This window comes from Haliotis rufescens, unplaced genomic scaffold (assembly GCF_023055435.1).
Source record: "Haliotis rufescens isolate VD_foot unplaced genomic scaffold, xgHalRufe1.0.p SCAF_6, whole genome shotgun sequence".
NCBI lineage: Eukaryota > Metazoa > Mollusca > Gastropoda > Lepetellida > Haliotidae > Haliotis > Haliotis rufescens.
Window position 1 is genome coordinate 32,803,180 of NW_025964334.1, and position 27,677 is coordinate 32,830,856.

Genomic DNA, 27,677 nt, shown 5'->3' on the forward strand with positions numbered 1-27,677 from the left:
CTTAACCAATGGCATCATAGTTCTCCTGTTCAATTACGCAGCAAACATAAAAGTTTTCACAAACGTAACATTTTCAGCCAACTAAATAAAGCCTATCAATTCTATTGACAACAACAATGAGCCGGACTTGAAAACCTTGGGGGTCTGGATCACTGAAACTCTTGAAAATAAACCTCCGCGCTGCGTATTTTCATTTATTTCATTCTCAAAACATTCAAACCCCACTCTAAAACTTTCCAACTAGTGTTCACACATGACCACTGATCCATCATCAGCTTTCGCCATGCCGAACAGACAACACTGTCACAACACATTCACCTTTGTAGTTTATCAATACCAAAATAAATCGCATGAAAATTAATCCTGCTCGCATGTTGACGTGTGTCACCAGGGCCGAGTTCTGGGCATGTGACGTAAAGAAGACACTAATTAGTGCAACTCTTACACCAACCGTCCCACCGAGACAAGTTTCATGGCCAATGTTATCAGCAGGATCTCTCTTCAAAGGCAGCCAATCAATACATTAGCTCATCTCATTGCAGCCTAATGCTACTTGCCTACAGACAACTTCCAAGTCTGTATGTGCACGATAGCCTCCCTGCCGACCAGACTGGGATTGTGATTGCGTAACACCCCAGCCTGCCCTTGGTCATTTGTACTTGTAAATAACTCACAGGTAGTGTGAAAAACTGGTATTGTTTTGCTTTCATTAGGAACTTTGTTTTAAATTGTTTTTACCACAATTGATGTGTGAATAATTGAGTCCTTCTCCTTTGACATGCAGGGGGAATGTCTGATGAGTGCAAGGTGGGGACAGCAGGCGATGAATATTTACAACACCATATCTCATCGTTCTGTCAATAAGATAACATATACTACGTGACTTGCTGCAATTGACAAGTACATCAATGTTTCTATTTGAAAAGATAACGATAGCTGTGATTGCCCTGCTCCAGCAGTGCTATTAGGGATTATTAAGATAGTGAGTCAGTGATGGGTGATATAATCTGTATTACAGGTGTATCATCTATATTACATGGGCATGCAAGGTGTGATGGGGCTGGAGCAGGCAAACCAGTGGTCGATATAGTGACAGCCTATTGTTAATGTTATCTGAGACATGTTCCACAAAAAGATCCCACAACTTTCCCACCACCCACACTTAGATGTAGTCAGTGCTGGGAACTCTTCTTCCAATTGGTATCCTAAAGGGTTGCCCATCCAACAACCATCCACACACTTCCGTCACTGTGACTCTTTCTCTCACAACCATCCACACACTTCCGTTACAGTGACTCTTCCTCTCACAACCATCCACACTCTTCCGTTACTGTGACCCTTCCTCTCACAAACATCCACACTCTTCCGTCACTGTGACTCTTCCTCTCAAAACCATCCACACTCTGCCGTCACTGTGACTCTTCCTCTCACAACCATCGACACTCTTCCGTCACTGTGACTCTTCCTCTCACAACCATCCACACTCTTCCGTCACTGTGACTCTTCCTCTCACAACCATCGACACTCTTCCGTCACTGTGACTCTTCCTCTCACAACCATCCACACTCTTCCGTCACTGTGACTCTTCCTCTCACAACCATCCACACTCTTCCGTTACTGTGACTCTTCCTCTCACAACCATCCACACTCTTCCGTCACTGTGACCCTTCCTCTCACAACCATCGACACTCTTCCGTTACTGTGACTCTTCCTCTCACAACCATCCACACTCTTCCGTCACTGTGACCCTTCCTCTCACAACCATCCACACACTTCCGTTACTGTGACTCTTCTTCTTACAACCATCCACACTCTTCCGTTACTGTGACTCTTCCTCTCACAACCATCCACACACTTCCGTTACTGTGACTCTTCCTCTCACAACCATCCACACACTTCCGTCACTGTGACCCTTCCTCTCACAACCATCCACACTCTTCCGTTACTGTGACTCTTCCTCTCACAACCATCCACACTCTGCCGTCACTGTGACCCTTCCTCTCACAACCATCGACACTCTTCCGTTACTGTGACTCTTCCTCTCACAACCATCCACACTCTTCCGTCACTGTGACCCTTCCTCTCACAACCATCCACACACTTCCGTTACTGTGACTCTTCTTCTTACAACCATCCACACTCTCCCGTTACTGTGACTCTTCCTCTCACAACCATCCACACACTTCCGTTACTGTGACTCTTCCTCTCACAACCATCCACACACTTCCGTCACTGTGACCTTTCCTCTCACAACCATCCACACACTTCCGTTACTGTGACTCTTCCTCTCACAACCATCCACACTCTTCCGTCACTGTGACCCTTCCTCTCACAACCATCCACACACTTCCGTTACTGTGACTCTTCTTCTTACAACCATCCACACTCTTCCGTTACTGTGACTCTTCCTCTCACAACCATCCACACACTTCCGTCACTGTGACTCTTCCTCTCACCACCATCCACACAATTCAGTTAATGTAACTTCCTCTCATCTCACATCCTTCACATCCCACAAGCCTCCACCTGGGTCAGGCCATCCCACAAGCCTCCACTATGTACCTGGGTCAGGCCATCCCACAACCCTCCACTATGTACCTGGGTCAGACCATCCCAAAACCCTCCACTATGTACCTGGGTCAGGCCATCCCACAACCCTCCACTATGTACCTGGGTCAGGCCATCCCACAAGCCTCCACTATGTACCTGGGTCAGGCCATCCAACAAGCCTCCACTATGTACCTGGGTCAGACCATCCCACAACCCTTCCACTATGTACCTGGGTCAGACCATCCAATAACCCTCCACTATGTACCTGGGTCAGGCCATCCCACAACCCTTCCACTATGTACCTGGGTCAGACCATCCCATAACCCTCCACTATGTACCTGGGTCAGGCCATCCCACAAGCCTCCACTATGTACCTGGGTCAGACCATCCCACAACTTTCAACTATGTACCTGGGTCAGGCCATCCCACAACCCTCCACTATGTACCTGGGTCAGGCCATGCCACAACCCTCCACTATGTACCTGGGTCAGGCCATGCCACAACCCTCCACTATGTACCTGGGTCAGGCCATGCCACAACCCTCCACTATGTACCTGGGTCAGACCATCCCATAAGCCTCCACTATGTACCTGGGTCAGGCCATGCCACAACCCTCCACTATGTACCTGGGTCAGGCCATCCCACAACCCTCCACTATGTACCTGGGTCAGGCCATGCCACAACCCTCCACTATGTACCTGGGTCAGGCCATCCCACAAGCCTCCACTATGTACCTGGGTCAGGCCATGCCACAACCCTCCACTATGGGTCTGGGTCAGGCCATGCCACAACCCTCCACTATGTACCTGGGTCAGGCCATGCCACAACCCTCCACTATGTACCTGGGTCAGGCCATGCCATAACCCTCCACTATGTACCTGGGTCAGGCCATGCCACAACCCTCCACTATGTACCTGGGTCAGGCCATGCCACAACCCTCCACTATGTACCTGGGTCAGGCCATGCCACAAACCTCCACTATGTACCTTTGTCAGGCCATCCCACAACCCTCCACTATGTACCTGGGTCAGGCCATCACACAAGCCTCCACTATGTACCTGGGTCAGGCCATCACACAACCCTCCACTATGTACCTTTGTCAGGCCATCCCACAACCCTCCACTATGTACCTGGGTCAGGCCATGCCACAAGCCTCCACTATGTACCTGGGTCAGACCATCCCACAACTTTCAACTATGTACCTGGGTCAGGCCATCCCACAACCCTCCACTATGTACCTGGCTCAGGCCATCCCACAACCCTCCACTATGTACCTGGCTCAGTGCATCCATCCTCTGTTGTAACTGGGCTTCTATTGTCGGCAACACCTCCACCTTCTTCATAGACTGATGAAGCTTCTGCTCCGCCATCTCATATTTCTCTTGGACAGAACGGATCTTCTCCTCATTCTGTAAAGAGGCAGAACAATACTTTACTAGGGAAAAGGATGCTGCTGATAGTTAAGATATAGCAAAATGAAGCGTACATATTTCCATGCATTATGATTGGTATAATTTCCATTACAAGCTCCGCATCAGTGAAATGATACTGTCACTGGTGATATGCCTGTTATTGTCAGTCTTTATCTGGATCTAAGTGTTAGTAGATAAGAGTCTAAAGAGACTTTCTCTATTGGGAGACCAGCATGGACTGCAAGGGACCACTGACTGTAGGAGACCTCTATGGACTACGAGGGACCCCAGTATGGACTACGAGGGACCCCAGTATGGACTACGAGGGACCACTGACTGTGGGGGGACCAGCATGGACTACGAGGGACCACTGACTGGGGGGGGACCAGCATTGATTACGAGGGACCACTGACTGGGGGGGGACCAGCATGGACTACGAGGGACCACTGACTGGGGGGGGACCAGCATGGACTACGAGGGACCACTGACTGTGGGGGGACCAGTATGGACTACGAGGAACCACTGACTGGGGGGGGGGGGACCTGCATGGACTACGAGGGACCACTGACTGGGGGGGGGGACCAGCATGGACTATGAGGGGCCACTGACTGGGGGGACCAGCATGGACTACGAGGTACCACTGACTGTGGGGGGACCAGTATGGACTACGAGGGACCACTGACTGGGGGGGGGGACCAGCATGGACTACGAGGGACCACGGACTGGGGGGGGACCAGCATGGACTACGAGGGACCACTGACTGGGGGGACCAGGGACTGTGGGGGGACCAGTATGGACTACGAAGGACCACTGACTATGTGGGGACCAGGATGGACTATGAGAGACCACTGACTGTGGGGGGGGACCAGTATGGACTACGAGGGACAACTGACTGGGGGGGACCAGCATGGACTACGAGGGACCACTGACTGGGGGGGGACCAGCATGGACTACGAGGGACCACTGACTGGGGGGGGACCAGCATGGACTACGAGGGACCACTGACTGGGGGGGGGGGACCAGTATGGACTATGAGGGGCCACTGACTGGGGGGACCAGCATGGACTACGAGGTACCACTTACTGTGGGGGGACCAGTATGGACTACGAGGGACCACTGACTGGGGGGGACCAGCATGGACTACGAGGGACCACTGACTGGGGGGGGACCAGCATGGACTACGAGGGACCACTGACTGTGGGGGGACCAGTATGGACTACGAGGAACAACTGACTGGGGGGGGAAGACCTGCATGGACTACGAGGGACCACTGACTGGGGGGGGGGGGGACCAGCATGGACTATGAGGGGCCACTGACTGGGGGGACCAGCATGGACTACGAGGTACCACTTACTGTGGGGGGACCAGTATGGACTACGAGGGACCACTTACTGTGGGGGGACCAGCATGGACTATGAGAGACCACTGACTGGGGGGGGACCAGCATGGACTACGAGGGACCACTGACTGTGGGGTGGGGGAAAGGAGAGAGCAACATGGACTTCCAAGGGACTACCGACTGTGGGGGGGGGCACCAGGAACACTTACAGTCTTCAGCTGTGACTCCTTCATGGCCAACTCTGACTCCAGCTTGTCGTTGAGGTCATGTAGCGATGTTGACTCCCGCTGGGCGTTGAGGTACCGCTTCTCTAAAGTTGCTATCCTCTCTTCTTGGTCCTCCTTCTGGGCCTGAGACTACAAAGCAGTCATGTTACAACCACATGTTCATACGCCAACCATACATCATAAATATTGAGTTCTGCATAAATAATGAAAAACAATCACAAAATACAAAGATACGAAGCATTAAAGCTAATCTTTCCAGAGTGAAGATGTGGTGTCAGCCATTAGCCATTATCTAGATATTGTTATCTACAAACTACTCATTATCATTTTTAGACAGGAAAATGAACAACATGAACCAAATGTCAAGCCAACAGTACTTCAGTCAACATAGTGTTCAGATGCAAACTTAGACCAATGACTAAGCCTCTAAAATTTATAATTTTGATAGAAACAAGCAACTACATTTAAATTGAAAACTCAGAACCTGTGGAAAATCTGGACTCGCTTCATTTAGGACTTGAGCATTGTAGTAAAAAAAAATGGAGGAACTGTGAGACAGACTAATGACCCCTTTCCCTAACCTCCGACTGTCCCCCCTTTCCCTCACCTCCGACTGTCCCCCCTTTCCCTCACCTCCGACTGTCCCCCCTTTCCCTCACCTCCAACTGTCCCCCCTTTCCCTCACCTTCGACTGTACCCCCTTTCCCTCACCTCCGACTGTCTCCCCTTTCCCTCACCTCCCAAAGTTCTCCCCTTTCCCTCACCTCCGACTGTCTCTCCTTTCCCTCACCTCCGACTGTCCCCCCTTTCCCTCACCTCCGACTGTCTCCCCTTTCCCTCACCTCCCAAAGTTCTCCCCTTTCCCTCACCTCCGACTGTCCCCCCTTTCCCTCACCTCCCGAAGGTCCCTCTGCAGCTTGACCATCTGTTCCTGAGCTTTGACAAGATCCTTCTGGTTGGTGGTGAAACTCTCGTCTAGTTCGGTGCACTTGTTGGTCAGCTCCAGCATCTTCGTCCGTGCAGATGTCAACTCACTGTTCTGCTTCTCCACTGTTTCCTGGAGCTCGATGACGCGGTTAATGTCCGAATCTGGGTCAATTGACCCATTGGACAATCTCTGAAAGTAGGCATTCTAGGGCTTTGAATAAGACATTGAAACAAACTGACATCTTTCCACTAAATTGGACATTTGTATCCTTAACAGAAATTCTTTAAATTCTGATACAAATTTTTGTGGCTTGTCTTTTAAAGCATATGTCACAGTGCCAGCTATGATGTCTGGTTCCAATGCTAAGAATGAGTCAACAGAATTTTACACATCATAGTCATATATACTTCAGGGATACCATTACAGTCTTTAAGTTTTGTTTGTTTGTTTCGCGATTAATGCCACACTCAGCAATATTTCAGCTATATGATGGTTGTCTGTAAATAATTGAGTCTGGTTCAGACAATCCAGTGATTGACATCATGACCATCAATCCGCGCAATTGGGATAAGATGACATGCATCAACAACGTCAGCGAGTCTGACCACCCGATCCCGTTAGTCGCCTGTAAGTATTCACATTTAACAAAACCAAAGGTCGATAGTGTGAGCATGAACCAATTTTGTCTCAGTACAAGGAGACAATGTGAGTTTGTAAGGTGAGAGAGTGAGTATGGTTTTATGCCACTTTTAGCAATATTCCAGCAATATCACGTCGGGGGACACCAGAAATGGGCTCCACACATTGTACCCATGTGTTGTTCAATATCACCTATCAAAGTACTTTTCACTTGAATAAAGTGGACAATAATATAAAATGACACAAGCCTTATTTTCAGTCATAATACATGTTTGACAATTCCCAGAATTCCACCTACTTTGGGATGTGCCTCCTTTTGATTCTCTTCCTGTGAAGAGTCAGCAGATGATACCTTCCTCAACTTGTCGCCATCTTCCGTACTGCCGCTAGAATGCCGCGACTTGGTCTGCTGTTCACGCAGAGTAAACAACTGAAAACAACAACATTTCAGTGAGTGAGGTTTAATGCTGCCTTAACATTATTTTCATCATATCACTGCATGTCAGCTCAGTGTGGAGAAAGTCCAACGTTATGTGTATCTAACAGACTGAGCATATACTCTCAGAGACCTGGGATTTTTGCTAAAAAAATATCTTCCAGAAAACACATCTCTATGTCTTTACTAGTCTTGTTTTCTCGTGCAAGTCCACTAAGATACTATGCCATAGTTTAACATGGGGTATCTCACTGATGTTCACAGTTCATTGACTCTTAGCCGACCCGTGCTTGTTTTTACCTTCTTTATGCCAAACATCAGGCAAGGAAACAACACATACCAACTATAAATGTTAGAGTGAGTGAGTGAGTGAGTGAGTGAGTGAGTGAGTGAGTGAGTGAGTGAGTGAGTGAGTGAGTGAGTGAGTGAGTGAGTGAGTTGGGTTTAACGCCGCTTTTAACATTATTCCAGTTATATCGCGGCATGTCAGCTTAATGTGGGAGGAAAGCCTGAAGTGATGCAGGTCTCAGACTTTTATCACTTCGGTGAAACCCACGAGCACGGGTATGGTGCTGACAAACCTAGAAACATAATCGGGGGGAACCGGGATTCGAACCCACAATCATAGGTTCTGGCGTGTCCATGGGACGCAACTCTGCATAGCGAATCGCGGTGCCTTAGATGACTGGGCCACCCGTGCCCCCTTATAAATATTCGAGATAGTTGGAACTTAGTTAGTGACGTCACTTCCACATAAGCTATGGTGGATAATAGATCCAGCATATTCATCATAAAAGAATTGACACAAAATACACCATGAAATGAGGATGTGTTACAAAGTGATAAGCAGTATTTTTTCCTTTCTAGTTATGCAATTACTTAATAATATTTGATATTTAAAGTTTTTGCAACACCCAATCCATTACATCGCCTCTTTCAACCAGATTAGATTTCTGGGAACCTACTCTAACCTGGACTCCCCACAGAGTGAGTGAGGATGTTTTTATGGCATTTTAACCAATATTCAAGCAATATCACATGGGATTCTGGTAGTTTTTAACAATTATTGTGTCAAATTGGGAAAAAACATCCAACTTACATAACCTTTCACAATAACATCATCGGAACTAATCAGAATTTCAACAAAATTTCCATACTGTTGACTTTGTAAATGTTTAAACAGATCAACTACTTGTTTCACAATCCATTAGGGCTAGCGTGGCATCACATAGAAAGAAAATGTGAAGACATTATAAAGTATTTTTTTTTTTCAAAATGGAGATTAGATCCAACCATTTTTTACCCTGTGCCTCTAACATGCAGATTTAGCCAGGTCCATTACCAGAGGTTGAAAATAGCAAACAAGAATATCTCGGCATCAAATAACATGCCATTGAAATACACAAGAACGTCATCTCAAAGATGACTAACATCTGCTTTGCTATCAAGCCTCATCAGAAATTAAATTCTTTGGTATATTTATGCCTAAAAGCCTCTGCAAAATTCAAAATTCAATATTCTTTTATTATCTTGTCATTAAAGTGAAAACCAGTAACTCGTAGGCTGTCTTTGCACATAGTCTCATAGGTCTCCCAAAAGATTAATGGAGCTGGCATTCGCCAACCCAATGTCAAGTGCTCGTTAATTTTCATTGTAATAAACATCATGTTGTCAATATGTCAGAGGAACGAATCCTTCCTCCGAGCCAATAAAACACAACTCAAATCTAAATGAAACCACAGCTCGCTCTCTGACGATATTCTTGTTCAGCCACCTGTAAAATTAGTTCAATTTGGTCTCATTTAAAAAAAACACATCAAAGAAGCTGTAGAAATGCATGTCTAATACAGTTCATCAGCCGGGGCTATGGAGGCGAGGCTGTGTTTGATGGTCAGAGTCAAAAGATCGAGGATATTGAGATCTGGATTTCATAAATGTGATGGCACGCGGTTATGATATCTATGCTGCTTGACCGTTGGGCAGAAGTCTATCAGTCACCATCGGATCTCGCTGTTTTTATAAGCTATTATCGCTAATGAGACGCCAACACTTCCAACATGGCAGATTGGCAGTGGCTATCTTGCATGCTTCTTTGAGCAAACACAGCTTTCCGATATGAAGTCAACGAGACAAACGATCGCACACATGGAATTCTACACCCCTTTGTTTGAGCAGACAGTTCCATAAAGCGTCCATTTCCCTCCTGGCGGCATGATACAGATTTGTCACAAAAGCCCAAACTTCCTCCCTGCATGGGCCGACTATTTCCATGGATTTGATGGAATAAGACTCATTTTGGACCGAGAAGCAAATATGGTCATCCTTTGTTTTACCCCAAGGCACGAGTGATTCCTGGTCAGAATTTACACATTTTGGCGGTTTGTTTGAAGAGGGCAGTCGCTACTTGATCAGTATTACGAGAAGTGAATGATATTATTTGATCTTGTCATCAGAATGCATAATGTCATCCATATTGCAGGCGTGGCGTCCATGCACCTCCTCCCTGGACAAAATAGCTGCTGATATGGATCGGTGTCAAGTCAGAAATAAACCCACAAGGGGTATTTATCCATTTATTTTTAATTAGTTAACCGATATCGGAGTCCAGGGCTCCAGTCTAGTTAACTGAGGGGGGAAGGTGAAATGGCGCTTAACGATGCGTAAAAGATTATCGCACTTATATAGCAATGTGCATACACGTGTGTGTGCGTGGTTGCTTGTACTAGACCGGGCTAATACCAGTTTTATAGTGCTAGCCAATTGGGATACTATGCCACAGTTCTAACATGGATAAACCACTCAGACACAGTATACTGACTTCGAGCCAATCCAGCCTTGTTTTATCCCCCAAATCCAAACGTCAGGCAGGAAAACATCAAGAACCATCTTTTAACGTCTTTTGATGTCACACGACCGGGGATTGAACCACTGACTTTCCTCTCTCCGGACAGACACTATATCCACTAGATGATGGAGGTGTCAGTTGATAGGATGAAATGAACATGGGTTTAAAGATCTTGTGTTTAATCAGTTGGGTGGCCCCAAACAAATTTGACATAGGTTTATGTCTAAAGGGTCCTATGGCCCCCAAATATCTCCAAGAGCCAAACGGAAAAACAAAAACAATTTAAAGATACAAGAACAGATTGCTATTTCATCCCTCTCCAAAATGTGAACATTCACTGAAAAATTGTTGACGAAAATACTTACAACAAAACCCAGAAAATTTCCGAAAAACTTTTGTCAACAAAAATCTTTTCAAAAGTTCTAACAGGCATATTCACTTAATCAGCTTGTAAATCAGTTTGCATCACTTAAATATCTAGACAGAATGAGTTTTAAACTCCCGATTTCTTCCATCAACCCATCGTAATCATCCTGATACAAAAAGAATAAAGATCAATTTCTTTCAATTTCATCCCACCCTCTTACAGATTACCAATCAATCTGAAGCAAAATTCATTTTGTCGGCCTTGGAATACATCTTGGTAGCTGAACAACACCAGGGTGAGAAACACAAATCCTGGAGTTTTTTCCCCAGACATCCAAAATGTTTGTGTTGAAATAGTTCTATGTCTGGCATGTTTTTTCAGATAGGATATCAGGCTGTAATAAAAATGAGTACTGCGAAACTTGGGAGATGTGGTCTATACATGATTAATCTGTCAGGGCCTCGAAACTTGGAGAGGTGATGTAACCACCATCATCATCATAACAACAATAATAACAACAATAACATTTGTTATACGCTTAACTCTATACATTAGGTGAATGGTCACAGCACTACATAAAATAGAAGAAAACTCTGCTGATACAAGAATCAAGACAAATAGATGTGTCACTTGGTGTTGATTTTAGATTTGATAATAGAGGCTGAACAGGAATGTCTTTAGACGGGACTTGAAGATTGTTAGAGTTTCTGCTTCTTTCACATGTGATGGGAGATGGTTCCATAGAACTGGAGCATTGTAGGCACATGACCTCTGCCCAGACCTTGTCAGTTTAGTCTTAGGTATACAAAGGAGATGTTTCTCAGCAGAACGGAGGGATCTAGATGGTTCATATGTATATGTATAGATGTATAGATGCCGAATCTGACAGATGTTTGACACTATGCTAGCTGATCAGAAACCAGGTGAGTGTGAGAGTCAGACAGCAGGCTAGCTCTGCATCAAGCAGTATTGCAACCATGTAACTCACTTATCTTGTTTGTTTGTTGTATAACGCACCACTCACAAATATCCCAGCATTATGACGTGGCCTGTAAATAATCAAGTCTGGACTAGGCAATCAAGCCATTGATATTATGAGCAATGATCCACATCGTCAGTGTATGATAACATGCAATTAACCAAGTCACTGAGTCTGGCCACCTGATCCAGGTGCTCGCCTCTTACAACTAGCATAGATTGCTGTCGACCATTAATTATTCTCACCTGGAACCCGCAGGGGGTCACTATCTTGAGGGAATTGGGATTAAATGCCTGTATTTCAGTTATATCGTGGTGTGACAGCTTCATGTGGAAGCCCTAGGTGATTCAGGTCTTGGATATTTGTTTACCCCTTCAGTGAAACCAATAGAATCATAATCAGGGAGTGTGGAATTTCTAGTAGATTTCTTAAAAATCTAGTTTTTACAAACAACACATGTCCAAAATATTCTGCTGAACACACCAACCATAATATTCCATCCTGATCAATACCAACATTTTACATTCTTACCAATATGTTACCTACCACAATTTCCCTTTCTTACCTATATATTACCAACCAAAATTTTCCTTTCTAATCTATACATTACCAACCACAATTTCCCTTTCTAATCTATATATTACCAACCACAATTTCCCTTTCTAATCTATATATTACCAACCACAATTTCCCTTTCTAATCTATACATTACCAACCACAATTTCCCTTTCTAATCTATACATTACCAACCACAATTTCCCTTTCTAATCTATATATTACCAACCACAATTTTCCTTTCTTACCTATATATTACCAACCACAATTTTCCTTTCTTAACTATACATTACCAACCACAATTTCCCTTTCTTATCTATACATTACCAACCACAATTTTCCTTTCTTATCTATACGTTACCAACCACAATTTCCCTTTCTAATCTATATATTACCAACCACAATTTCCCTTTCTTTTCTATATATTACCAACCACAATTTCCCTTTCTTTTCTATATATTACCAACCACAATTTCCCTTTCTAATCTATATATTACCAACCACAATTTTCCTTTCTAATCTATATATTACCAACCACAATTTCCCTTTCTAATCTATATATTACCAACCACAATTTCCCTTTCTAATCTATATATTACCAACCACAATTTTCCTTTCTTTCCTATATATTACCAACCACAATTTTCCTTTCTAATCTATATATTACCAACCACAATTTTACTTTCTTACCTATATATTACCAACCACAATTTTCCTTTCTTATCTATATATTACCAACCACAATTTCCCTTTTTTACCTATACATTACCAACCACAATTTCCCTTTCTTATCTATACATTACCAACCACCATTTCCCTTTCTTATCTATATATTACCAACCACAATTTTCCTTTCTTATCTATACATTACCAACCACCATTTCCCTTTCTTACCTATACATTACCAACCACAATTTTCCTTTCTTATCTATACATTACCAACCATAATTTCCCTTTCTTACCTACGGCTTACACCAATTAGTAAGTGTGAATCATAAAAAAACGCTTTTCTCCAGTGAACACACTTTCAGTCTCTCATAAATATTTCCACCCTGATCATATGTTCAATAATGCAAGGCCCTAACAGTGTATAATCACTACTTAAGCAAATCCTTGTTTGCGGCTGCAGCTGATAATCTCCTGCGACATCCAATTATTCACATGACTCAAACAGCCAGTATGTTTTTAATACAGTACCAGACAGTCAGTCACATGCCTCTCACCTCCAGCTGACCCAAATCCAGGTCGTGATGACCTGATGCATAATTTCTTTAAATAATTTTTAATGTATACTTGATGCAATAAATGTTTGAAATCAATCAGGTAACAATGCCTGAATCGACTAGAAGCTATTTCAGTCTCGCTGATCTAATACCTGTCTAACATGCTAGCCCCGAGTGCTTCCTTCAGTACTGTTTGTTCGTAAACCATGTGAGTCAACTTCATATGGATTTATTAGCAAAGATATACAAGATATTGAGCAGCAGTTTTACCAGCTTAAGAATTTTATTTCAGTTGCCCCCGCATTGTCATACAATACCATATAATATAGTGGCATTTGCAGGAACCGAGAAAAAAAAAATCAGATGCCATGAAATGCCATTTAAGGTATGGAAAAAGCTAAAGAGGCTGCGGAATAGGAGCAGTATGTGTTTTATTATACATGTCTCTCATTTAGAGCTATGGTAATTCACTTATTTGTGCAAAGGGCATCAAAACAAATCTATCACCACCCTAAATACAACATAATGAAATACACAATTCCCTTCTGGAACCACAGATATAATTTGCAAAAGTGACTTGCAAAATCTGATTCATACTTCTAGATTTATTTGTCCACTTTATTACTAAACATCTAATTTCAAACATTTTCTTTAATCGTGGGTAGCTTCCATGAGTAAAATAATAAAGTAAAAATTGGGTAACCTATCTTAAGTCATAATAAAATACATGTAAATACAAAGTTATTCATCACTGGGGCAACTCATATGTACATGTATTGCCAAAATTAGCATGATATTTTTTTTGTCTCTTTTCCTCGTTTCATTACTCAACTACTGTTTCTAATTTCTTTTCTCTGTCTGTACCTTCCACAAATGAAAGTAGTCTGACATCCTAAAGAACTTTGTTAAACCATTATTTTCAAAATGGATTTATTTACCAGTAGATCCTAGGGAACTTGTTTAATGTTCTGTGACTATAAGTAATTCATTATCAAATTTGTCCCTAATCCTATAAATATTGGATAAAGTGCAGACATAAGGATAAACACAGACACAGCAGGGCAGGCTGTTTACTATCGTCTATAAACAGAGAATCACTCATCAATTTTTAACAGTCTCAATTGATTGGCTGAGTCAACATAGTTAATCGTGTGGGATATAGATCCATATTATCAATAACATTAAATACAGCCACTCGATACTGGTAATTAGTTGGTGTTTTGAAACAAACGCTATTGATGCATGGTTAATTGACGATCTAGGCTTCGATCTTACTGCAGTCTGAAGGTTGTCAAATCAAGGAATTTGCGATCTTTGAGATAGTCACATTTTGTCATAGATTTGCACTTCTTGGGGCAAGCTTCGTCAAATGTGCCATCATTAATTAACATGCTTCTCAAATCTTGATAAGATAGTTCTATTAATCTATCTTACATTGATACTAATGGCGATCCCTGTGGGGATTCCAGGTTAGAACTGCTCCCCAGCAGCCTGTGCTGGTTGTACCATGGAGATTCCAGGTTAGAACTGGTCCGCAGCAGCCTATGCTGGTTGTACTGTGAGGATTCCAGGTTAGAACTGCTCCCCAGCAGCCTGTGCTGGTTGTACCATGGAGATTCCAGGTTAGAACTGGTCCGCAGCAGCCTATGCTGGTTGTACTGTGAGGATTCCAGGTTAGAACTGCTCCCCAGCAGCCTGTGCTGGTTGTACCATGGAGATTCCAGGTTAGAACTGGTCCGCAGCAGCCTATGCTGGTTGTACTGTGGGGATTCCAGGTTAGAACTGGTCTCCAGCAGCCTATGCTGGTTGTACCATGGAGATTCCAGGTTAGAACTGGTCCGCAGCAGCCTATGCTGGTTGTACTGTGGGGATTCCAGGTTAGAACTGGTCTCCAGCAGCCTATGCTGGTTGTACCATGGGGATTCCAGGTTAGAACTGGTCCGCAGCAGCCTATGCTGGTTGTACCATGGGGATTCCAGGATAGAACTGGTCTCCAGCAGCCTATGCTGGTTGTACCATGGGGATTCCAGGTTAAAACTGGTCTCCAGCAGCCTATGCTGGTTGTACCATGGGGATTCCAGGTTAGAACTGGTCTCCAGCAGCCTATGCTGGTTGTACCATGGAGATTCCAGGTTAGAACTGGTCCGCAGCAGCCTATGCTGGTTGTACTGTGGGGATTCCAGGTTAGAACTGGTCTCCAGCAGCCTATGCTGGTTGTACCATGGGGATTCCAGGTTAGAACTGGTCCCCAGCAGCCTATGCTGGTTGTACCATGGGGATTCCAGGATAGAACTGGTCTCCAGCAGCCTATGCTGGTTGTACCATGGGGATTCCAGGTTAAAACTGGTCTCCAGCAGCCTATGCTGGTTGTACCATGGGGATTCCAGGTTAGAACTGGTCTCCAGCAGCCTATGCTGGTTGTACCATGGGGATTCCAGGTTAGAACTGGTCCGCAGCAGCCTATGCTGGTTGTACTGTGAGGATTCAAGCTTAGAACTGGTCCCCAGCAGCCTGTGCTGGTTGTACCATGGAGATTCCAGGTTAGAACTGGTCCGCAGCAGCCTATGCTGGTTGTACCATGGGGATTCCAGGTTAGAACTGGTCTCCAGCAGCCTATGCTGGTTGTACTGTGAGGATTCCAGGTTAGAACTGGTCCCCAGCAGCCTATGCTGGTTGTACCATGGGGATTCCAGGTTAGAACTGGTCTCCAGCAGCCTATGCTGGTTGTACCATGGGGATTCCAGGTTAGAACTGGTCTCCAGCAGCCTATGCTGGTTGTACCATGGGGATTCCAGGTTAGAACTGGTCCGCAGCAGCTTATGCTGGTTGTACTGTGAGGATTCCAGGTTAGAACTGGTCCCCAGCAGCCTATGCTGGTTGTACCATGGGGATTCCAGGTTAGAACTGGTCTCCAGCAGCCTATGCTGGTTGTACCATGGGGATTCCAGGTTAGAACTGGTCTCCAGCAGCCTATGCTGGTTGTACCATGGGGATTCCAGGTTAGAACTGGTCCGCAGCAGCTTATGCTGGTTGTACTGTGAGGGTTCCAGGTTAGAACTGGTCCCCAGCAGCCTATGCTGGTTGTACTGTGAGGATTCTAGGTTAGAACTGGTCTGCAGCAGCCTATGCTGGTTGTACTGTGAGGGTTCCAGGTTAGAACTGGTCCCCAGCAGCCTATGCTGGTTGTATCATGGGGATTCCAGGTTAGAACTGGTCCCAAGCAGCCTATGCTTGTTGTACCGTGAGGGTTCCAGGTTAGAACTGGTCCGCAGCAGCCTATGCTGGTTGTATCATGGGGATTCCAGGTTAGAACTGGTCCCCAGCAGCCTATGCTTGTTGTACCGTGAGGGTTCCAGGTTAGAACTGGTCCCCAGCAGGCTATGCTGGCAGTATGAGGGTGACTTGAGGGGTGACTTGAGGGATGGCTCGGTATGTATTCCATGTATTCCAAAGGCATGGAATATTGCTTATAGTATCAATCATTGGATTGTCTGGTCCAGATTGAATTAATTACAACCGTTGTCATATAACTGGCATATAGCAAAATGTAAAAAAATCCAAAAAACCTAGACAAATATACATACAGACCACAGAAGAGACAGTGTAATGAACATTTAATAGGGATCCTAAGATATTTTATGAGTGAGTGAGTGAGTGAGTGAGTGTGTGCGTGCGAGAGCCAGCGAGTGTTTATTTCATTTCGCATGTAATGATACACATGTTTCAGCCAGGTACACCAGTGGTTGATAGCATCATCACATTCCATGCCATAGGGGTTATGACATACTGTGAATAAGGTCACACCTAGAACCACACAATCCACATTTATGTCAACTCTGACCCTGAATCCCCCCCAAAAGGTACCAAGCTGTCAAGTGTGACCCAACAAAATTCAACATCTGAGTAGATGTGTAGAGATTTACGTCGCTCTAAGCAATGTGAAAGGCAGGACACATGACCCAAGACCTGGAACAAACCATCTACATCAATATTGGCTCAAGGATTACAGCCCAGCAGTAAATCCCTCGTCTAAGGTTGTTGCAATGCTAGCTGCAGCTAGGATATGTAGCATGCCTCAAAACTGCAATCCTTTTTTTATGTCAAGTTAAATGTCACCTGGAATTGTACGTGCCTTCTGATCTTCAGGCAGTCCTTGATTACCCGATTCAGGTCGAAGGGGCAATGTTTGATGGATAATGAGTTTAGCGGACCACCTGGTCTGAGCAACAAGGGGGATCTTTGTGAGGATCCAGAGTTGGGGAAAGTAGCTCGGGCTAACGTACCTTGATGCAGACAAGCTATTTTCTGGTTTGATTGATCAGCGATCGGCTGAGCTTTACTAAAGACTTCTTGTCTTCTCTATTTGTGGATCATAAAATATTGAAAGGTTTAATTCTAAATGAAACAAATAAACTACATCTATAATGAATACATGGGGGTGGATGAAAGCTGGCTGATGACTGCCTGATGTTGGACCTGCCTGTTTTATTCAAGCATTGGGATGCACGGTACAGCTGAGACCACCTTGGTCATGGGGGAGGGTTGTGTGCAAGGCCTGTAGAGACTGGTTGGATGCTAATAGTACAGACGACAGGCTTGAGAGACATTAACAGCAGAGATGACAGGGTTGGTGAGACACAAATAGCAGAGATGACAGGGATGGTGAAACACCAACAGCAGAGATGACAGGGATGGTGAGACACTAACGGCAGAGATGACAGGGATGGTGAGACACCAACAGCAGAGATGACAGGGTTGGTGAGACACAAATAGCAGAGATGACAGGGATGGTGAAACACCAACAGCAGAGATGACAGGGATGGCGAGACACTAACAGCAGAGATGACAGGGATGGTGAGACACCAACAGCAGAGATGACAGGGATGGTGAAACACTAACAGCAGAGATGACAGGGATGGTGAGACACTTACAGCAGAGATGACAGGAATGGATAGACCAACAGCAGAGATGACAGGGATAGATATAGAGACCAACAGCAGAGATGACAGAGATGGATAGAGACCAACAGCAGAGATGACAGGGATGGATAGACCAACAGCAGAGATGACAGGGATAGATATAGAGACCAACAGCAGAGATGACAGGGATGGATAGACCAACAGCAGAGATGACAGGGATAGATATAGAGACCAACAGCAGAGATGACAGAGATGGATAGAGGCCAACAGCAGAGATGACAGAGATGGATAGACCAACAGCAAAGATGACAGGGATAGATATAGAGACCAACAGCAGAGATGACAGGGATGGATAGACCAACAGCAGAGATGACAGGGATGGATAGACCAACAGCAGAGATGACAGGGATGGATAGACCAACAGCAGAGATGACAGGGATGGATAGACCAACAGCAGAGATGACAGGGATAGATATAGAGACCAACAGCAGAGATGACAGGGATAGATATAGAGACCAACAGCAGAGATGACAGAGATGGATAGAGGCCAACAGCAGAGATGACAGGGATGGATAGACCAACAGCAGAGATGACAGGGATAGATGTAGAGACCAACAGCAGAGATGACAGGGATGGATAGACCAACAGCAGAGATGACAGGGATAGATATAGAGACCAACAGCAGAGATGACAGAGATGGATAGAGGCCAACAGCAGAGATGACAGGGATGGTGAGACATCAACAGCAAAGATGACAGGGATGGTGAGACATCAACAGCAGAGATGACAGGAATGGATAGAAACCAACAGCAGAGATGACAGAGATGGTGAGACACCAACAGCAGAGATGACAGGGGATGGTGAGACACTAACAGCAGAAATTACAGGGATGGATAGACCAACAGCAGAGATGACAGGAATGGATAGAGACCAACAGCAGAGATACCAGGGATGGATAGAGTCCAACAGCAGAGATGACAGGGATGGTGAGACACTAACAGCAGAGATGACAGGGATGGATAGAGACCAACAGCAGAGATACCAGGGATGGATAGAGTCCAACAGCAGAGATGACAGGGATGGTGAGACACTAACAGCAGAGATGACAGGAATTGATAGAGACCAACAGCAGAGATACCAGGGATGGATAGAGTCCAACAGCAGAGATGACAGGGATGGTGAGACACAAACAGCAGAGATGACAAGAATGGTGAGACACTTATAGCAGAAATGACAGGGATGGTGAAACACCAACAGCAGAGATGACAGGGATGGTGAGACACCAACAGCAGAGATGACAGGAATGGATAGAGACCAACAGCAGAGATGACAGGGATGGATAGAGTCCAACAGCAGAGATGACAGGGATGGATAGACCAACAGCAGAGATGACAGGAATGGATAGAGACCAACAGCAGAGATGACAGGGATGGATAGAGTCCAACAGCAGAGATGACAGGGATGGATAGACCAACAGCAGATATGACAGGAATGGATAGAGACCAACAGCAAAGATGACAGGGATGGTGAGACACAAACAGCAGAGATGACAGTAATGGTGACACACTTATAGTAGCAGAAATGACAGGGATGGTGAAACACCAACAGCAGAGATGACAGGGATGGTGAAACACCAACAGCAGAGATGACAGGGATGGTGAAACACCAACAGCAGAGATGACAGGGATGGTGAGACACCAACAGCAGAGATGACAGGGATAGATATAGAGACCAACAGCAGAGATGACAGAGATGGATAGAGACCAACAGCAGAGATGACAGGAATTGATAGAGACCAACAGCAAAGATGACAGGGATGGTGAGACATCAACAGCAGAGATGACAGGGTTGGTGAGACACTAACAGGAGAGATGACAGGGATGGTGAGACACCAACAGCAGAGATGACAGGAATGGATAGAGACCAACAGCAGAGATGACAGGGATGGATAGACCAACAGCAGAGATGACAGGAATGGATAGAGACCAACAGCAGAGATGACAGGGATGGATAGAGTCCAACAGCAGAGATGACAGGGATGGATAGACCAACAGCAGATATGACAGGAATGGATAGAGACCAACAGCAAAGATGACAGGGATGGTGAGACACAAACAGCAGAGATGACAGTAATGGTGACACACTTATAGTAGCAGAAATGACAGGGATGGTGAAACACCAACAGCAGAGATGACAGGGATGGTGAAACACCAACAGCAGAGATGACAGGGATGGTGAAACACCAACAGCAGAGATGACAGGGATGGTGAGACACCAACAGCAGAGATGACAGGGATAGATATAGAGACCAACAGCAGAGATGACAGAGATGGATAGAGACCAACAGCAGAGATGACAGGAATTGATAGAGACCAACAGCAAAGATGACAGGGATGGTGAGACATCAACAGCAGAGATGACAGGGTTGGTGAGACACTAACAGCAGAGATGACAGGAATGGTGAGACATCAACAGCAGAGATGACAGGGATGGTGAAACACCAACAGCAGAGATGACAGGGATGGTGAAACACCAACAGCAGAGATGACAGGGATGGTGAAACACCAACAGCAGAGATGACAGGGATGGTGAGACACCAACAGCAGAGATGACAGGGATAGATATAGAGACCAACAGCAGAGATGACAGAGATGGATAGAGACCAACAGCAGAGATGACAGGAATTGATAGAGACCAACAGCAAAGATGACAGGGATGGTGAGACATCAACAGCAGAGATGACAGGGTTGGTGAGACACTAACAGGAGAGATGACAGGGATGGTGAGACATCAACAGCAGAGATGACAGGAATGGATAGAGATCAACAGCAGAGATGACAGGGATGGTGAGACACTAACAGCAGAGATGACAGGAATGGATAGACCAACAGCAGAGATGACAGGAATGGATAGACCAACAGCAGAGATGACAGGGATAGATATAGAGACCAACAGCAGAGATGACAGAGATGGATAGAGGCCAACAGCAGAGATGACAGGAATGGATAGAGACCAACAGCAGAGATGACAGGGATGGTGAGACACTAACAGCAGAGATGACAGAGATGGATAGACCAACAGCAGAGATGACAGGAATGGTGAGACACAAACAGCAGAGATGACAGGGATGGTGAAACACCAACAGCAGAGATGACAGGGTTGGTGAGACACAAACAGCAGAGATGACAGGAATGGTGAGACACCAACAGCAGAGATGACAGGGATTGTGAAACACCAACAGCAGAGATGACAGGAATGGATAGACCAACAGCAGAGATGACAGGGATAGATATAGAGACCAACAGCAGAAATGACAGGGTTGGTGAAACACCAACAGCAGAGATGACAGGGATGGTGAAACACCAACAGCAGAGATGACAGGGTTGGTGAGACACTAACAGCAGAGATTACAGTCTGAATAAATGCTAATGGCCTCCTTGCATAAGAGAGAAAGTTGAGTTGTTTCCCTGTAACTCCCTAAATACTTACACAGCTGATGAACCAAGGCTCTGTTAGTAAGCTCACCACTGTTAATGATCAAATATCAAATTTAATGGCATTACCGATGTCTTATACTTAAAGCATTAATCATGCTTTCCCAACGCCGACCATCAGGGATAAATAATTGATGAAAGGAAGAGGCAATTTAGATGTATTTGTTCCCCCGTAATGTCCGCAGGCTGCTCCCTAAATAATCCATGATCACAGGGCACACCATGTCCATTGGGTGCTGACAGGTAGGAGGTGGGTTGATGAGTGCAGGTCAGCGAGACACTGACGACAGGTAGACAGGTGCATTCTGGCCAATGTATGTCTTTGATATTGATACTTGTAAGGAGTTTAGGCGGAATGGTGCATGCAAGAAAATCTCAGTATCAGAACATTAACTTGTCACTGTCTACAGGTACACTGAGCCAGGTATATAGGTGCTTATAGGTTATTCTACCTTGTGGGGTGCTGGTATGTAGGTGCTTATAGGTTATTCTACCTTGTGGTGTGCTGGTTTACAGGTGACCACTTGTAAATCAACCTGTGATGTGTTTGTATAAAGGTGTACACAGGTAAATCTACCTGATGATGCATTGGTATACAGGTGCACACAGGTAAATCTACCTGATGATGGTATACAGGTGCATACAGGTAAATCTACCTTGTGAGGTGTTGGTATACAGGTGCATACAGGTAAATCTACCTGTGATGTGTTTACAGGTAAATCTACCTGTGATGTGTAGGTATACAGGTGCACACAGGTAAATCTACCTGGTGATGTGTTGGTATACAGGTGCACACAGGTAAATCTACCTGATGATGCATTGGTATACAGGTGCACACAGGTAAATCTACCTGATGATGGTATACAGGTGCATACAGGTAAATCTGCCTAGTGATGTGTTGGTATACAGGTGCACACAGGTAAATCTACCTAGTGATGTGTTGGTATACAGGTGCATACAGGTAAATCTACCTAGAGATGTGTTGGTATACAGGTGCGCACAGGTAAATCTACCTGTGATGTGTTGGTATACAGATGCACACAGGTAAATCTCCCTGATGATGCATTGGTATACAGGTGCACACAGGTAAATCTACCTAGTGATGTGTTGGTATCCAGGTGCACACAGGTAAATCTACCTAGTGATGTGTTGGTATACAGGTGCACACAGGTAAATCTACCTAGTGATGTGTTGGTATACAGGTGCACACAAATAAATCTACCTAGTGATGTGATGATATACAGGTGCACACAGATAAATCTACCTAGTGATGTGATGGTATACAGGTGCACACAGATAAATTTACCTAGTGATGTGTTGGTATACAGGTGTACACAGGTAAATCTACCTGTGATGTCTTGGTATACAGGTGCACACAGGTAAATCTCCCTGATGATGAGTAGGTACACAGGTGCATAGAGGTAAATCTACCTGTGATGTGTTCGTATACAGGTAAATCTACCTGGGATGGGGTGGCATGCCCCCTTTCCTCCATGAGTGCTGAATCACAACGATGGTACACATCTTCCATGGCTCAGGGCTATCGGAATATATTTCTTGATAGTGCAATGGGCTATAGGTGATATTTCTTGGTGTCATAAACTGCACCAAGAGCATTATAAACATGCATTTTGATATTAACCATGTGTTGATCTTCACCATGCCATCAACACTAAAATACAAGACATTTCGAACCCTGAATATTAATTAGTGAATACTCTTTGTGGTTAATTAAAGGCGCTATGCTAGTTAATGCACGTCACTATAACACCTCCCTATTACGTTACATGAAAACTATAGGAAATACAAGAGACTGATGCAATTTCCATCCAAAAGGTCTTCCGAGAACACATGATGATTGATGTCCACACGGAATTCAAAAATGCAAATACTCTGTCATAATCAGCACATGAGAAAGACTGACACCATGGCAAATGTCTAATCATTAATAAACACTGCTTTATTCGCTACTGGGAGTGTTCAATCATGGGCCACAGTTCTTACCAAACATTAACATCTGAAAGTCAAAATCGATACATGCACAAGGTGGAAATCGGCAATAAATCATCCCCAAGGGCGGTAATTAGTGAGAATAAATAATCATCAACAACAAAAATTGAATCAATGGTTATCATATCGCAAAGACAAGCCATCAAGGCAAACAGTCCATGTTTCATTATGGCAACAATTACACCAAGGACATTCACCAGTCTCCATAATCACCAAGGTCATGGTCACTTGCAAGTTGGAAATACAAAGACTGCAAAAAGTATGCCCTTCTGAGCAGGCAAACTGAATCTGGTTTTACCGATTTGAACTTGAAGACAATGCACCTTAGGCCAGGTTTTGGGCCGGACGAGTGAACTTTGTAACCACTAGATCTAGACAAGCAACTACGGCCTTCTTGCAACACTGAATGGATGTCGGTGTATAGCGAGTTCATGATGGAATATCATCTTGCTACACTGAGTGAGAGTGGCGAGGGTGTTGGAGGGTGTTGGAGGGTGTCGGTTGGTGCCAGTGGGTGGCGGTGGGTCGCGATGGGTGGCGGTGGGTGGCGCTGGGCGATGAAGGCGTATGCATGTCTGAAGATGCAATACCCAGTGACCTAAACGTTCCAAGTACCATTAGGGCATAACACAAGGTTCAAACAGACGTGGAACACTAAAATTCAAGGCCTTTTCAAGGCTGCCAACTGTCATTTTCAAGGCTTTTTTAGTTAGGGTATTTGCCTAAGTCTGTCATGAATTCTTCGTGGTCTTTGGCACACAAATCCAGCAATATGATAAATCTCACTTAAGACTGTTTGAAACATATTTTTGTGTGCTTGAATACGTTGATTAACAAGTACATGTCATTTTGTACAAAATCAAGATTTTCTGTGATTTGAAAGGCTTCTCAAATTTGGCACTAAATATTAAAGCTTTTCAAGAGGGACCTTAAACTTCAAGGCTGTAAAAGTGTTGTCCTAACAACTACAACTTAGTACAAGTGTGTGAGAGACTGTTGTATTAGGTCGCACATCAAATATTCCAGCAATTGCACACATTCTGTGAACCATTTGATAGGGGTGAAACGATACATCGGTGCACTGGCGAATCATGAGTTTTCATGTGATGATATGATTTATGATACATTTTTTTCTTAATCAATACAATACGTATACTTACAAAATATTTTACTTACTATTCGTGTCAATACCCCCACACCTACCTAAGTCAGTCGTCGTCATTTAAATATTGCAAAATGTGTTGTGATCACCTTTTCAAGTTCACAACTAAAAATAGCCGCTATGAATATGTGTCTACAGCTAGCTTTCCTTTTGAATATGATAAGAACTATTTATAGTCAAGATGTTTCTACCCAATTTGACGTAAATATGTGCACATTTATATCGTGACCTATGTACCGAGATAGGTATCATATCATGACCTATGTACCGAGATAGGTATCATATCGTGACTTGAGGAATCATTTCATCCCTACAATATGTGTACAGTTATATCGTGACCTATGTACCGAGATAGGTATCATATCGTGACCTTGAGGAATCGTTTCATCCCTAGAATATGAGTGTGAACCAGTCAAACCAGTGATTGAAAGCATGAGCAGCGAAAAACAAGATTAATGATGATACACAATCAGCTAAGTCCCCACTTTAGTCAGCTCTCCCGACAACCATTTGGCACTAGGAACCCATTCTGATCAGGCAGGTACAACCTTGGACATGATCTCCCTATCAACAGCTGTCAGTTGGTAGGCATTTGGGGTGAAACGATACGTCGGTGCGTCGGTGCACCAGTGCATCATGAGTTTTCATGTGACGATACGATACACAATACGTTTTTCTGTAGCGTTACAAGATCATACACTTGTTGAAATAAATTACGTACTACTTGTTTATTGACCCTTGGTACTTTTGTCACTCAGATATAGTGATGTGATGTAATTAGCCTTTCAAGTTCACTACTAATAATAGCTGCTTCAGCTAGTCTGTTTTTTAAAACCTGCTTTGATGCAATTTGACGTAAATATGCGTATCACGATATGTGTCGTATCATCACCTGTGCATCGTGATACGTATCTCATCATGACCTTGCTGTATCGTTTCACCCCTCGTAGGGATATAAAAACAGATCTTACCTCTTGATTGGCTGACGCTAATTCCTCTTCTAACTGGGCAACTCTTTCCAATGCAACCCGTAGCCGTTCTCGAACCTGAAGATCAAAATCACAAAATGTAATACCACAGAAAATATTAACATGAATATATTGATAGCAATGGTATCATTAAATCAGAAACACGCAATGGATATGTGGGTTAGAAGAGGTATCAAGTGATCCATGCAATATAGCGTATTCGACGTAATAATCACCCCGCTCTAATAAGCGCCCACAGCGATATTTGCAAAAGTATTGGCTAGTGAACAATCCCAATTAGCACCCCTTCTGATTGATCAATGTACACAAGACTTATTTATTCGTGTATAATACGCACTCGTATGTTATATGCACCCTTAATTATGGGCAATTAAATTCTGGAAAAATATATCTGTCGTATATAAACATTTTAGGCTGTCAGCATAAATCTCGAAATTTACGATCTTTCAAGTGTTTTTTCCACCTAAATAATATTCTAATAAGAGCCTCCTATTTCTAATTTTGAGAGTGCCCTGGGCACTTATTATGTTGAATACGATAAAGATGGTACAAAAAATTCAATATATATTGGTGTTATACTCCTTAATATTTGGTTTTCGGATATGCCAATCCAAAAAATCAGGGTAACCTTAACCTCGAATAAAGAGAGTAAATTCAAGTTTAAAGTGTTTTCATTTCTATTGTTCATCACAGTTATAAAAAAAATGATCACAAATGTTTTCCTGCCTGACCCAGACAAGTTTGTTTGTTTGTTTGTTGTTTAATGCCGAATATTCCAATTGGCGGTCTGTTAATTATGAATTTGCATGAATGGTCAATTTAGGATATTTTTATTTCATTATGAAGTAGATTTATCATTTTGTTTCTTGACAGACAGATCTTAGTTAAAGGCAAAGTAGTTATCAGATGGGATATTGCAAAACTTTTGACTTGAAAACCAACACAGAATTAAATCAAGAGTTGACACATGAGTAAAATGTATCGTATTGACAAAAAATAAATTTACAAAAATAAATTCTTCTACTTGAACAGCACTAAAGTTAATCTTGATCTACAGAGTTGTAGATTTAACTCATTCTAGGAACATAATTGTGAATTAGTTTAGTTTTATGCCACTTTTAACAATATTATGGTCAGAGACTTCACAAAGGGCTTCACACAATGTACCCATGTGGGGAATTAAACCCCTGGCCTTCAGCATGATGAACGAATGCTTTAACCACAAAGCGACACCATCCCCCTCCAGAATTAAAGATTCAAGTTTGTTTAAATTAAAGAATACCCTTTTTTAAAGAAGGTTTGTGTCAATATGACCTGTTTGCCCCGACACAAAGCCAATCTAAACGCAGTCCGAGTCTGTGTTGTTTCAGCACAGCAGCAATGACTGATGCCAAGATTAACAAGTTGTGTGCAATGTAAGAACCCCGATGACCAAATGCGATCATCAATCTTGCCCAGTGCTGCATATCAGCTGTCTTAAAGAATTCCATCCAAATGCCGAGACTACATCTACTTTCAAGGTGTACACAATAGAACAGCTTAATGACACAATCTGCTTACATGGCGCCGCGTCAGTTCAAAGGCTTTTGAAGATTGGGATCTT

General features: G+C 43.9%; 1 protein-coding gene across 9 annotated transcripts in view; it reads right to left on the reverse strand.

The window, feature by feature from the left end:
* The window catches only part of LOC124115056 (liprin-alpha-1-like), a 145,690-nt gene that overhangs the window by 35,774 nt on the left and 82,239 nt on the right, over window positions 1-27,677 (reverse strand). For 8 of the 9 annotated variants that reach the window (XM_046475882.2, XM_046475878.2, XM_046475875.2 and 5 more), the window contains exons 4-8: window positions 26,057-26,131; window positions 7,394-7,525; window positions 6,424-6,660; window positions 5,511-5,657; window positions 3,825-3,959 (exon numbers count right to left, since the gene is read on the reverse strand). In XM_046475882.2, the coding sequence (XP_046331838.1) occupies window positions 3,825-3,959; window positions 5,511-5,657; window positions 6,424-6,660; window positions 7,394-7,525; window positions 26,057-26,131 (726 nt within the window). The remainder of the gene's footprint in view (window positions 1-3,824; window positions 3,960-5,510; window positions 5,658-6,423; window positions 6,661-7,393; window positions 7,526-26,056; window positions 26,132-27,677) is intronic. The other variant, XM_046475873.2, reaches the window with a different exon arrangement.